Source organism: Falco rusticolus, chromosome 2, assembly GCF_015220075.1.
Source record: "Falco rusticolus isolate bFalRus1 chromosome 2, bFalRus1.pri, whole genome shotgun sequence".
Taxonomy (NCBI): Eukaryota; Metazoa; Chordata; class Aves; order Falconiformes; family Falconidae; genus Falco; species Falco rusticolus.
Window position 1 is genome coordinate 72216126 of NC_051188.1, and position 15024 is coordinate 72231149.

Consider the following 15024-nt stretch of genomic DNA (forward strand, 5'->3'; position numbering starts at 1 on the left):
CTTCCAGCCCCCTGACCCAACAGTGCTGGGTTACCCCAGCAAAGGAACTGGCTGGGATGCAAACACCGAGTCTGCAAATGGGATCAACATGAAAGGCTTCCACAAGCCAGAAATACTGGGGAGAAAAAAAAATAAATGGATTTGATACAACAAAACACGGCAGTTCCAAAATGCCGGAGGTGTCCAGGGCCACCTGTGTTTCACGGGCTCCCCCAGCATGACCCACTTTACCGGATGGACAAGGGGCATCCCTTGTCTGTGCCCCCCCCACCTCTTGGGGGGCACTGGGAGGATCCAGATGCTGCAGGTGATGGGGACACTCTTGACTCCTCACCCTTCCCTACATGCAGCCACATGCTCCCAGTGCTTCCCCCTCGCCAGCCAGCCTCCCGCCTTGACACATCCCATTCACCAGCAACCAAAGTGGTGGCCATCCAGGAGGCTGTGCTTTGCTGGCAAGCAGTGGCTCACAGATCAGCAGGGCTTCCCCCCCGGCCTTAGAAGAAATGGCCGTGGCCAGCACGCAGGCCCTGCATCCAGGAGCAGAGCAGGCATTTTGGCAGGTACTTGCAGTCTTTCAATCTTCATCTTCAAAGATGAACAACGAGAACAAATTCTATACTGTGAGTGTGACAAGGCACTGGAACAGGTTGCCCAGAGAGGTTGTGGATGCCCCATCCTTGGCAGTGTTCAAGGCCAGGCTGGATGGGGCTCTGGGCAACCTGGTCTGGTGGCAGGTGCCCCTGCCCATGGTGGCAGGGCTGAAGCTAGGTAATCTTTCAGGTCTTTTCCAACCCAAGCCATTCTATGTTTCTATGATATTATGACTTAAGAGCAGGACTGGCTTAGCGGTGCTTGCTCTCCTGTCCCCATCTTACTTGGCCAGTGCAGTTAGTTGTGGAGCCACCTAATAAATCAGAAAAAGGAAATGATCCCACTGAAAAACAGCCACCAACAGCTTTTGGGCAGGGGATGGGGAAGGAATCACTTTATCAATCCAGTGTACGGGTCTTCCCTGCCCCAGGAGAGCTGTACCACAGTCCAGCCAGGACAGGAGGCAGGTGGAGGGGAAGCCCTTTGCATGGCTTTCCCTAGCATTTTAGTGCAGATGTGGTCCTTGAAAAAACAAAATGCCAACGTGATGGCTTAACTCGCCCATCGCTTCCAGAGCTGCCTGAGGGACTCTCATTTGCTGCTTTGCTGCTCCATCACCAAATTCCTTCCCCAAGGCCAACAGGTGCACCCACACCGCTGTGCTTCGCCAAGTGCTGGCAGCAGAAGGTTAGCACCCACCTGGGTCCGACGTAGCCGTGAGCAGTCGTGCTGTAAGGCCACAACCCCACATTGCTGTGCTGGGGTGCTGTGGGGCACCCCGCTCGGCTGGGGCGGGGGAGATGGCTCATCCCACAGCACCAGGCTCAGCAGAGCTGTGCCGTTGCCCCAGCAGGCACACGGCTCTGGCTGCAACTTCAGGAAGGTGCAGGAGGACTCTTGCAGCTCAGAATGGCGGCCTGCCTCTATCCTGAATGATCAGCAAGCCCTGATGCGGTCAGGGAGACCTGTATATGCAGAGGAGCTGGCATCTGGTTAAGGAAGCTGTTACTGAAAAGGAAAAGGTCCTGTTGGACCAGTGCAGGACCACACTGGAAAAGCAGGCAGATGAAAACCTTCAAGGTCTTCACTTGTAGTAACTGACAAAGATTTCAAGGGTCTTGTCTATAATAAGTTCGGATGCCTCAAGGCACCTTGGTTAGAACATGATGGAAGATACCACTATAAAGTCTAATCCTACTTACTATAAATTTGTTTTTAGAGAAGCTAATAATGAATAGAGCATTGCAGGAATAACAGATAAGGGGGGAGGACTGGAAAAATCATTTTGGGCAGCTGCCTGACTGAGGGTAGATCACGTATCATCAGATCAGCACCAAGGGATTTCTAACAAGGTTTTAATAACTCTTACTGAACAAAATTCATGATCTGTCTAGAATGGGAATTCTGGTACTTAAATGTCTCTGAAGTTAGAAGATGGGAGGGGTAGGGTGCCAAATGTCTCTGCTGTAAGGATACCACTTCTTGATCTCCTTTGGCTTACTGTGGACAACTGATCATTCCCTTTTTTACCCCAGTGTTTTACACATTGGAAGATTTACTATGGCGTTTTTATCCAGCACTTCTGCATCAGACGTTACCGCTCTTTTTCTTTTCCCACTCTTCATCTCTGCCAGATGATGTGCTTGCCTTTTTACTTTCTCCAGGGAGCATGCTTGTGCCTTAGGGAATATCCAGTAGTACTCCAGCCAAGGCTTTATTCATTATCAGGTTAAAGTGGACTTTCTGCTTGAATGCCAAGAAACTCCCCTGGGAGGGTACTTGCTCCTTTTGTAACTGCTGCTTATTGCTGAATTGTCTGGTCTGTGGTCCTCACATCCTTTTCTCCACTAAACCGATGTTTTTTGGCTCTGATTACAGATAAAGGGACCACACATGCTCTTGAGTTCTTCGTGAAGCTGAAGGCCACAGCTTCATTTACATACATCATGGTATCTAGAAAAGACAGTATCCAGTATCTGTGTGTGAATTGCCAGTATAGCTCTCCCCTAAACCAGAAAATTTTGCCCTCTGCCCCTGCAGGTGGAGAACTCTGGAAAATGCTCACAGTCTGTCAGACCTCACACAAATCCTGTCAGTGTGGGCCTACCCTCAGCTATGGTTGGAGGTCCTGGAACCTGTACCACAGCTTTCACCTCTGCAGGAAAGAGGCTGGTGTTACTACATGGAGGCCAACTCATCAGCCTACTGCCTGCAGGCCATACCCTCCCCAAACACAGGTCCAGTCTGCTGGACACCTCTGTGCATCTTCCCATTGTCCACCCAGCTCTTGTCAGACACACACCAGCACTGTGAAACTGTCGTTGAGCACGTTTCACCCTGCTGGGTATAAATCTGCTTCGTTGCATGCTTGCTGTCAACCCTGACATTTTGGTGTCCATTTCTCCGCGCCTCAGTGATCATCTCTGAGTAGGGCAGCATACAGTTAATTCCTCGGCTGATAAACTAATAAATCATGTCTGACCATACTTGCAAGGGTATGTGTGGAAGGAGGGTTACTGGTCAAAAAAGCCATAAGCAAGAACAGAGACAAACCTGACTGACAAATGACAGGGGAGATCAGGGTAAGAAAAAACCTGGTCAGTCACACTAAATGTTAAGGATGTGCAGAGCATGGGGATGTTTATTTCATCAGTCAGGAGGATAAGGAAAGAGAGGGATACAGGCACGCAGAGCCCTGGAACCTGAGCAATCAGCATTAACACACGCAATAACCAGAAATAAAGTGGGTCAGTCACAGTAACTGATGGGCTAGCAAGAACCTGCATGCTAACGGGGACCTTGCAACTGGTGGGGATGCAAATCTGAGGGTTCATGGTGTTGGAGGGGGTGGGTGGGACTGTGCCCATCGATGGTGGACACAGAGGGGTAAAGGGGAGCACGGAGGGAGAGAGGGGCAGACACAAAAGGCTGGTCATGCATAAAACGGGGCAGTCAGCATGCTTGCCTGGCTGAGCCCTGCGCCTGATCACCACAGCCTGTCCTGTCTTCTTAAATCTTTTATTTATCTCTCCGCATGATCGCGCTCTCTATCCCATGTGTACATGTGCCACAAGCACCGAGTGCCGGCTACCACGGAGAGCTGTGGGTGGGAGTGAAAATCAGTGCCAGCTGCTGGCACAAGTGGGGTCTCCACATCACCTGCCGGAGCAGGTGGTGGTCCTTAGCCCCTAGCCACTGGGGTGGGACCGGCCATGTCAGTGCCCTGTGTGTTCCTGGGGTACATGCACAGCTTCACCACTGGCTGAACCTGCAAAGGGAACAGAGGCAGCCACGTTGCTGCTCCTGGGTCTGGCTTCAGCAGCTGGGCAGGAGGGTCCTGGGCCAGAGTGGATGGAAGACGTGGCCACACTCCTTACATCACTTAAAAATACTGAAAGGGACATAAAATACCCCACCTGTCACTCTGCCAAGGTCACATGTATGCAAGGGGACCAAGAACCTCCCAGGTAGCTGGCTTCCAGACCACAACCACCACTGTACAGTGTATTTTCTTTCTCTAGTACTTGTAGCACGATCCATCATACGTCAGGTCTGTGCTATTAAATCAAGTCACTTTATTGCAATGACAAAGGCAACGTGACTGTTCCCTGGGTACCGCCAGCCTAAATCCCCCAACTTTCCTACCACTATCAGCCACTCATTGTACAGTAGATACACACATACAACTAAAACGGCTTTCATTGTTCCAGAATGGAAAATCCTGAAGGCTGCTGAGCTCCAGCCCACACAGGTAACTCTGGTCACAAGTGCCATAGGCTGGAGCCTGGTCAGTGACCCGGCCAGAAAGCAGAAGCCCCCAGGATCACAGAAGGAAGGTGCCTGACTGCACTACAAGAAGTCCATTTTCTTCCTGGTTTTGTCCATCCAGTTTTCCCTCTAGGAACCCCCTGTTCTCTGCAAGAACCAGAAGACAACCAACTCGCTCGGGCCGGCCCAGATCCTGCCTGGCCTCCCCACACAGCTATTTCAGGCATTTGATTTCTTCTTCCTCCTATGCACGGAACTTCATAATCCATTGGCTTTTGCACTGCACAGGTCAGACAGCCCTTCTCATATCAGCTTCATTTTGGACACGGATAGACCCTGTTCTCTGTTTTTAGGGGTGCTTTTAAGTCCACATGATGAGATCAATGAAAAACTTGAGAAACAGCAGAACCAGGAAGGACACGTGCAGAAGTCTTACTCAAAAAGTTCTTCCAGTTTAGGAGTGATCTTCACACTTTGTCTGCAGCTTCACCTCATTTAAGAGGTCTTCTTAGTTTACTTATAAAAGAATGTTACAAAGGAAGGGAGAGTATCAAAAGCCATAATAAAGCAAACCCGCCTCATCTGTTAACTACTAGGTCAGACCATTAGAATGGTTTCGTAACTTTTCGTTGGCAAATCCACATGGTTCATGCCACAAATGTCAAGCTTATCAGAACAAACGTTGGGAAAATTATCAGCTGGGAATTATGGAGAGAACTTGCTCAAAACAGATCAGTTTCTGAAACTAAAGAGCATCTCTTCTTCAGAATAGTGCTGAAATAATTTACACTGAAGTATTAATTCAAAAGCCTGCCTTCTAGGAAAACAAAGCACAGCTTCATGGAATTGGTCATTCTTTATTTTCTCCCCTGCCAGACCTTTGAAAAGCGGCACGCTGGTTTGGGAAGAAGCATTAACTGTCACGTCTTGCCCACAGGTCAAACTTTGTATGAGGAGCGAGAAGGGACAGCAGCCTCCTATGGCCACAAGCATCCTAATTTCATGCATTGTGATTTTACACTTTCTTGCATTTTCCTTTCCCATGAGCTGCTGTTAAACAAGACAACAAAGCTTCAGTTGACCACCAAGACCAAACCACACTGGCACTTTTTGCCCCCGCACTCTGACAAAGTTGTCACAGTGAAACAAGAAGGTGCACTTGTATTGTGGACTTGGACGTTCTGGAAGTGCTGTACCCCATCCCTATTAAGGCTTATCATCTGTAGTGAGTATATGCAAGTGCCAAATGAGAATTAAGTTAAAAGAAACTTAACGCTGACTGATTTACAAGAGAGGATCCTGGAGGATTTTGTATTACGTCATTGTGTGTGACTCTACACCCTCCAAACAAACCGCTCGGAATGCTTCTGCTGAAACCTTTTTCAGGTCCTGATGCCAGCACACCACACCCAAACTCACTGGAGAGAGCTCATCAAGGATGACCACAATCAGGAAACAACTGAGAATTCTACTCTGTGTTTCTGTGAGATCTTTGCACATACTTACTCACTGGCTATCAGGTAACTGAACACAAAGCTGAGGAACGGTGCCTTGCAGACACACCATCAACATTGACATCTGAGACAAATGTGAATCAGCAGAATCTTTTCCAAGCGTTAGGAGCAGCCAGTCACAGTTTGTGTGCCACATTCACGGTTGTGCTGCTTTGCTGCAGTTTTCACTTAAGGTGACTCCTTAAGTGACCAAGACTTGACTCCATGATAGAACTTTTCCACCAATCTTACACTCTTGAACACCCACTGAGTAAAAGAACCATGTTGGCATGCTTTAGCTAACACCGTAATTTTTAACTTGAAGATTCATCAGGAAATGACCTTTGAAAGGCAGCATCTAGAGGGAAGCACACTGATGGGACTCGATGACCTTCTCTCGTTACATTGTCTAGCAGCCATTAGGTGGTTTTAAAGGCATCAGGAATTTACCCAGGCAACAAAGAGCAGTTTTGAACATGGGAAGGGATTTGTCTCCGTCTTCTGCAATTTCCTAATGGTAAAGCTTTACAATAAATCAAACTATCATCTTTGGTTTTACAGGGATGTTACACAGGAAGGTAAAGGAGCACTAGCAATTCATTCCTCATTTGCAAGGTTGAGTCCTTTTCCTTCTCAGACTACAAATTTGCATCTAAAAGTCGATTAAGAGCAAATCCCACGTTTTGACCACTTCGATGTTTTTTCAAGAGTAACTGGCTACTCAGAAGTGCTGTAAGTCAGGCCATAGGTGACAAGCGTTTCACACCATAGAAGGGTGTCCGAGACCCTTCTGTTAGGATGGGAAAGCAAAGGAGGAGTAAAAAACTTGTTTCACACAGTTCACTAATGAACAACAAATTGCTTCTCTACGTAATGGATACTTCCTTTTTGCTTTTCTTGGAAAAAACCAAACAACAAACACTTGACATTCTCTTTTCTTTCCTAAGCAAGTTATAAAGCTTCTCCATGTTAATAGTAGTTCATATGCTCCTGAAACAAGGTTGGACATTCAAGAATGGCAACTGAACTCCGTTTCAGTCCTTGACTTGCGGCATTTGGCCATGACTCACCCATCACATCTCCTGAGAAGATGACTACAGGATCCTTTTGATCAAGCTGGATGCCTACAGGGCTCTGGTGTTACCATGGGGAAGGACAGCAGACAACCACATGAGCACTTCTGTACTAGATTCTCCACTCTACCTTGAGGAGAAATTTAATTCAGCAGCAAAGATAAAAGAGGCTGCGCGTAAGGTTTTTGGGGTTTGCATCTTTTTCAAGACTAAAAAAAAACCCTCAGCATTTCTCATCAGCAGACAAAAACTGGAGGAAAGGGCACAGGACTTCAGGAATCTCCAGAGAGGATGTGGACAGGAGCATTTATGGCAAGAGATGATCTTCAGCACTAAATAGAGGCCTCTAAAGCTAATGAATTTCAAAACTCTGACATCTTAACAGAAAATAAGTAGTTTCACCACTATTTTGAAGTATCAAGTATGCCTTGGTAAAATTTATTTCATGACCACAGTTAATATTTAAAGTTACAGAAGTCAAATAAACACTTAAAAAAATTAATCCACTCTGAATTCTGAAATGTTAAATATTCACATATACCTACCCTAATAATTAGTAAAGAAATGGTATGACATAATCTTATGCTAGATTTTAAAGTAAAATATTAGTGCTTTGGCACAACTAAATATTACTTTCTTACTTTGAAAAACAAGTGCATACACTGTGAAGGAAATACATAATACCTGCCCAAAGGCCACTTGACTTCAAGGATTTATTCGAACAGGCTACTGTGGATGCACGATGTTTTGTGATCAAGGCTTGTAAACTGATCTAATTTTCTTAGAGACAATATGTTATACAAGTGTCATCATACCCTTCTACTCACATTCAGGTACTTGAAGACATCTGTCCCTTACACTTCCTCAAAAGCAATTTTTTCCCAGATGTATAAGAACAAATTTACCATTACCATCAACAGTAGGATTAGGAACAACTGCATAAACAAAGCGTACCTAATCACTACCATTCACATGTTGCATAGACTTGCTCTGAGTTTACTATAGCTCAGAATCTGTCTATGGCAACACACCAGGTATTGGTGGAGCAGAAATGGAGAGCCACTGCAATGTTCACCCCATGTAACACTTGCATTACTATTAAAAAACACTACTATTTTTTTCTGTGGCAGAACTTTTATTTGGAGGGAAATTATAACTTTTGCATTTACATGGCACAAATTATATACAGTACACTTTCCATGATAAGAATTATGAAGCTGTTCACAGAAAGGTATCAAATTTGAGATAAATAATGTATAAGCTGAAATATACAAATCAGGGGTGGAGGTGAAACTATTGGCCATTTTTATTATCTATAGAAGAATTCCAAGGAATAATGTTAATTCAATGTTCAAAAATTTTTAACAAACTTCTAGTAAAGTTAATTGAAATATTTATAATACTATTCAGTTGTTGCACAGTATTTCCAATATACAATCAAGAAGATGCACAGAACACAACACTTAATATGAAAAAATCTATTGCACCCACAATTTAAAGGTTTCACTGCCTTTTGGATGCTGCACTACCATATTTATATAAACATTTACAACACTTCAGTAAACACAAAGGTTCTACATGTAGTGCAGCATTATGGTGGGCTGCTTTCAGCTCTTAAAATAAATGTTAAATGCCCATATACTGTGCCATTTATTCTAAGATGATGGTTTAAGCTGTAACCCTTAGCTCCTACAGTGAGTAGCAAACACACTTTCCCCATGTTCAGAAGATTACCATCCCTCTGACTGCACAGCCTGTATTCTGAGACCTAAACTGTCCTTGGCTTCATTGTCATTTTGGCATGTTGCCTCAGTGCTTGTGACAACTATCCCTTGTATTATTTTTTTAATGTCCTGTTAAGTAGTCCTGCGTAGAATCTGAAGCAAAAGAATCTGCATCTTCATTATCAGAATCATCACTACTGTCATCAGCCGCTGGCTCTCCTGTCAGTGCTATCCGGGCATAATCATCAGTGTCTATAGACTTGCAGAAGTGAATGGCATACTTCAGTTTTTCCTCTAGTACTTGCTTACAGGAATACCTGGGCAGCTTCAGGAGAAAGAAGCAAGTGTATGACTCCGGGAGGAAGTGGTCTGGTGGATTGTATTTATCCAATACCTGTTGGAAACAAAAAGCATAATATGTTTGATTCACCGTCCAAGCCACAAATAAGTATTAAAATAATACTTGAGAATTTTTTTTAACAGGCATGTTAGATTTGTGATTCTGATGCTGAAGTTTCTTAAATGCACAATGAAAAGACTAAACCCATTTTCCCTACACTAAGTAGATAAGTAAGAACAAACACGTATGAGCTTCTGTGACTATGAATATGTGGTTGGGAACAATCTAAGAAAGAATGTATTACTTCAGTAAATACCAAAATATGATTTGGAGATGGTGATTTTTTAATTTAGCTGAAACTATTTCCCAGCAAATGGCTGGGAAATGAAATTAATACCCACTTGCCCAAGTCAAGAAGGAAAGATACATATATACACACGTTAAAGGTCTCTGTTGCACTGTTGAAATTACACTGTAATGTTGCCCACACAGTTTAAAGAAATCAGCCTGTTCTCTTGCTGTGTCGTGCTACTACTACTCCACTACCAGCTTTTTTTAGAAAGAAACCCATGTCCCATCCCATACACCTTACCTGAATAACAAAGTCCCTGCCTCTAAAGTCTGCAATAGTCCTGGGCAGCCTTGTTCTGCCCCACACAAAACGCAGGAAGAGAGATCGCTCTGTATTGGAGAAGGACTCCATCACTTCCCAGAACCACTGTATCAAGGACGCAGTTGGTTCAATGCCTTTATAAGTTGCTACAGATTTCAGAAGGTGAAGTGGAATATCTGGACTTCCACATACCTGAAAAATAAAATTTAGTGATAGGCTATAAAAGTCTGATCAAGTCAGTTACAGATGATTTTTTTTCCCTCCATTCCTTTAAAATATTTTACCAGCTTTTACACTTACAAAACAAACAGTCAAGTATTTGGTGTGCTGAGCATAGTCTCCTATTACAGTAATACTAAATACACATCTTTCCATCCATCAGAGGACAATAATTCTTCTTTTATATTCCCGAATCACATAAAGAATTAAACATTTTATTTGAGATTAATATCTCCAATTCACCTCCAAGGTCACTGTTTTGTGGAATTTTTTGTTTGTTTGTTTCTTCCAAAAATAAATAATTACATCACTGCTCAGCTATATAAAAATAACCTTATTAACACCAAGAGGGCAATTAAACATTTACTAGTCTTTCCTTGGACAAAACGTCTGCAATCATAGAGCAATTACTGTAAACAGTATTTAATGGCGGGTTTGCATTAGTAAGATGTAAGTTAAGAATCTCACTCCAAGTTAGTCTGACAGAAGTAGCAAAGCAGAAATTTATACCATAGTTTCCAGTTCATATCCTGTAAAGAGTGAAAGCAGAGGAACTGGAACAACACGGGCCATTCCCTCACGAACTGCTGCAACTTGTTCATCAAATTCATGAAGCCTGCAGAGACATATTTTCAGAGTTTCTGTGAACGCCATTTCTAGCGATTATTTCTAGCGATTTCTAGTAATATCAAGGAAACTTCAAGCAATCCCCTCAATTCTCCAGCTGTATGCCAAGGAACATTAATAAACATTTATCACACAAGATACTTGACTTATAACACCAATTTTCTACACCAATTCATATTGCATAACAAGCTCAGTATGGAGAGATATCTCCTAATGCTTAGGATATTTTATTTCCAGTATTATTCATGTGCTGTGCCTGGCAAGATCAAATCAATACCCCCATTTGAAAACAACATGCTCTTGGGAAAAGAATAGCTTGCTTTGAAACCCTGCCCTCAAACATGCCCAACACAAGACAGACATAATGGTAAAAAGAAAAATGGGCCTGAACTAAAATACCATGTCCGAGGGGGACAGGAGTTGTCTTTCAAGACAGACACGAATAAGGCTGCTTCTGCTGCCATCCATGATTAGTGTTTTGCTCTCCCCTTGCCCTGGTCAAGTAATTTTTGAGATGTTTCACACAGCTCTCCAGAACAGAGATTCACATCATTGACAAGTACTGTCCTCAGGCTTGTTGTCACCAAAATAAACAAAGATGTCAGGAAAAACTTGGTCTTTTACATCCACTTCTCCACACGGATTCTATCCAGGTGCTAGTTTTTCTCTCAAAGGCTTCATATAATTAAAAAATGTGATACATCATCTAAACATTTAAATGTTTGCCCTAAAGGCCTTTTAACTGCAAAACGCTTTAGAATTGCTCGTATCCTTTGAGGAGAGCCTGAATTTGCAAGAGAACAAACCCATTTCTTCAAAGGAACGTAACATTTTATACAGGCATATCATTTGTCTATTCAAAATGAAATTTCTCTCTACTGTAAAAAAAAAAACTGCTTTAAGTATCAGTTCAAAACCACTTACAGGGAAAAAAAAAGACTAATTCAGTAATTGTTGGCAGACACTATAACTACAAACTAATAAACAAGTATATAGTGATGATACAGTCTTGCTCAAGGACTCTAAAACAGTGAACTATGGCAGAGAGAATAAAACACCTACGAATCAGTTTCTTGTTCAAATGATCTAAATTTCTGTATTTCAATAGGCACTAGGCCCATTGCTTCACGTAACAAGATGCCTATGGTTGCTTCTTAGATGAAATTGTCTAGATTAGCCACCCGGGTATTTAAGTAACAAAAGGCTTGTCTTCTCAAACACTGAACAATTATTCCCCACTGGTTTCAGTATAACGTTCCGATTTTGGCACCTGTGGGTGAATTTACTTGTCTGCACATAGGTGTCAGACTTACTTTATGGTGTCCAAGGAATGAATGTTTTTGTTTGTGTATTCCAACAGAACACAGTAAGAATTCAGCTGGGACTGCTCTTGACTGCAACTGACGATATGAAAAACTGCGGGAGCAGTAGTACTAAATCTAAGCTCTCATCACAAAGAACTTAATGATCAGGCCTCAGCCTGTATTGCACAGGAAGAGCTAGACAGATGGGGCATTTCTCCATCTGTAAAGCTGGCTGCCAAAACTGCTCTGTCAGGACAGCTATTCAAATCCAGAACTATACCTGCTAATTTATTGTTTCCTAAAAATTAAATGTTACCTTTTCTTCTTGGATAGATTAAAAGAAATCAGAAAATCATCACTGTAGTCACATGAAGATACTGAAATACTTACAATAGAGGTTAAAGTGGTATATTGTTTAAAAGCTCTTACACATTTTTTAAAAAGAAAACACTCAGGTCAGTAATCTGAATGACTTATTCAACAAACCTGTAGTTTATTGCAAGCCTCACATATTCAGCTCTATTATCCAGTGTAATATGGGTGTACTTGGAACTCAGCTGAATATCTTGACCGCTTGCATTAGGCACAGTGAATGGGAGGCTCATAGCTTCAAACTCTTCTGAAGTAGCTTCGTTGTCTCGGATGTACATAAGCCCAGGAATAAAATCTTTATCAACCTTTTGAAAAATAACAAGCCCGAATTAGTCAGTTTGCTAGCACTATACAACATTGTCTCTTGTGTACCAAAGGCAGCGCATCACGTGTCATCCAACAAAAGCAATGTCAAATGTCTGACCACAACCCATCTAACTTAATTTCAAAGCCATAAAGTAGCTGAGTATTTTACATAAAATTTCATTATGCTGGGATGTGGGAGGGTGCACGTGTTCTAGATTTCAATCCTTTGGGGGAGCATTTGCCAAGAAACTGCACTATACAAGAAAATTGATTTAAAGCTTAAAAACATTGTAACGCCTACGAATTCCAATGCTGGTTTTGGTACAAAAGGAACCTCCTTTACTGACAAGTAAATGACTCAATGTTTTTATAGTAAGTACCCTTCTACATAGGAGTATTTGAGAAGGAACTTTTCTTCATAACAAATACCTAGCTTCTTACTCCACATTTACTGAACTCAGTACACAGAAATTGAAAGTTTGTGATGTTTAGTACATGGGCACAAACTAGTTTCAATAGTAGTTTGAACTCATTTTCTTTTACTTCAGAACAGTGTAGATGTGTGTACCACATCAGTTACTGCATCTTGGCACAACAGATGGTAACAGCTACAGAAAGGTCCACTGGAATGTAGGAGTTCGACAACAAACATTTGTCTAGTCAAACCCATGAGAAGACTGGAAAATGCTCTAGAATACAAATACCTTATTTAACTACTTTTGAACAACATGTACTCACTCTTAAAACTGTAAATTTTAGTCATCCTTATATACTGGCTCAAAATGTAAAAAGCCTGTCATAATACAAGCATATAAAAGCCAGGGAAGCCAATCACTGAAGAAAAATCTATGCTGGAGTCTGCTTGTCTTCTGTAAGTTATTTCCTACTCAGGAGCTTCATACTTACCTCACTGAGATCAGCAATTGTTAGGTTCATTCCTGCAAGCTGTTTCCACACTGGCTCAGCCAGATTGAGGCTCAGAGGGCTGCCAGTCCGGATAGCAATGCCCAGAAGTACACCTGTAAGTTTAAACATAATATTTTTTATTTTTTTTTTGTTAGATTCCCAATACTCTGATCATGTAATGCAAGCAGAATGTCAGAGTGTTGCTAAGAAATTACCAAGAAAACGAAACATGTTCATATGCAAGAGTGACTTGGCAGCAGGATTTAATAGGAAACAATCTCTGTTTGCTCCAGATTCATCTCTTCCATTTGGTGTCACAATTAATAGAGGGGTAAGCCCATTCTGAAGCTCCTCGCACATTTCTGCTATTGATTCACTATAACCTCCACCGCAATCATCCACAGATTCACCTTGGACAAGAAAAAAAAAAGCTCAAAATTAATTTTTTTTTTCCAAAATAAATAAAGCACTGAAATAAACTGTACTTCCTTCAGCCAAAGTTTAAGGATGACTCAGTGAATAAAAGTTTACTAGAAGCTACGCTATCATATCTGTTTGCACATGAAAGCCCTTTATGTTTTGCTTTTTAATTGGTATTTCCAGTTCATTGTAAATCCTACTATTTAGAAGATTATACAACATATCACAGTGTTAAAAATAATCTTTTGCCAGAGTGTAACTAACATTATTGTGTTGGACACTGATCAAAATAAGATAGAACAGAGGTAGAAAGTCAAAGCAACATGATCCCTAAGTGACATTTTAAAGTAGATATATTTTGTATACCTTATATATGTAAATAGAATCGCTCTTCAATCTCAAATATTTTTCATCAGAAATCTCAAAGTGATATGTGAATTGTAAAAACAATCCTATCAGTAAAACCAGCTAGCCAAGATTATTTACCAATTCAGACAGCTGAAAAACAGGTTTAGGTTTTGCAGAATGTTTGGTGTAAGCAGAGGAGCCGCTTCCAGAATTTGAGAATTACAGACACGTTTCCACTAATCTTAAGGAGTTTTATAAAATCATTTTAAAAGGCTTTTTTACTTTCTAGCATTTTAAACACCTTCCTCTGCCTACACACATACACTCTTTTCCTATATCCCTTCCCTTGGGTTCTCCAAAAAAGTAAGTCTGAAGAAAACTGCAAGTTAAGTGCAAAATTGGGCGGGGTGTGTGGGTGTGTGTGCAGAATCCTCTTACCAACAAACTTGACTTTCCAAACACGATGAGGAAGCAGAAGGCTATCAGGGCTAAAGGAACTCATTTTAGCACACATCTGTCCAAACACTGACTTTGTACCATCAGGCCCAGCCAGTCCTCCTTTACTCCTAGAACGTTTTACCTATTGAATAAGCAGATTATAAAAGTCACTGTAAAAACATTATTTCAGCTGCCATCAGACCATAAGATTAGTGTTTACAAATTACTAACGTGTTCAGTGAAACATTTGCAGAGGTCCACAGTGTATCTTGTATATATGTGACACATAGAGAAGAATCAAACTTCAAATTACAGCACTACAGTATCTTTCAGAACCATCTCACATCCACCTGTAGATACAGGTATCACAGACTCCTATTACATATCCCCATCCTCCACAGGAGGATGAAAGCACTTGAAATCTTAGGCTATGAGGAGCCCAGAACTATTTCAGAATCACATAATGGTTGAGGTCAGAA

At 42.0% G+C, this 15024-nt stretch overlaps 1 protein-coding gene across 4 annotated transcripts in view; it reads right to left on the minus strand.

Annotated features, from left to right (window-relative positions):
- Positions 1-8042: 8042 nt before the first annotated feature.
- Positions 8043-15024, minus strand: part of HERC2 (HECT and RLD domain containing E3 ubiquitin protein ligase 2) — a 113413-nt gene continuing 106431 nt past the window's right edge. For 3 of the 4 annotated variants that reach the window (XM_037376121.1, XM_037376122.1, XM_037376123.1), the window contains 7 exons: positions 14546-14687; positions 13555-13749; positions 13340-13452; positions 12242-12432; positions 10335-10440; positions 9585-9797; positions 8609-9046 (listed from right to left, as the gene is read on the minus strand). In XM_037376121.1, the coding sequence (XP_037232018.1) occupies positions 8774-9046; positions 9585-9797; positions 10335-10440; positions 12242-12432; positions 13340-13452; positions 13555-13749; positions 14546-14687 (1233 nt within the window). In that variant the 3' untranslated portion in view covers positions 8609-8773. Of the gene's footprint in view, positions 9047-9584; positions 9798-10334; positions 10441-12241; positions 12433-13339; positions 13453-13554; positions 13750-14545; positions 14688-15024 lie in introns of all 4 variants that reach the window. The other variant, XM_037376120.1, reaches the window with a different exon arrangement.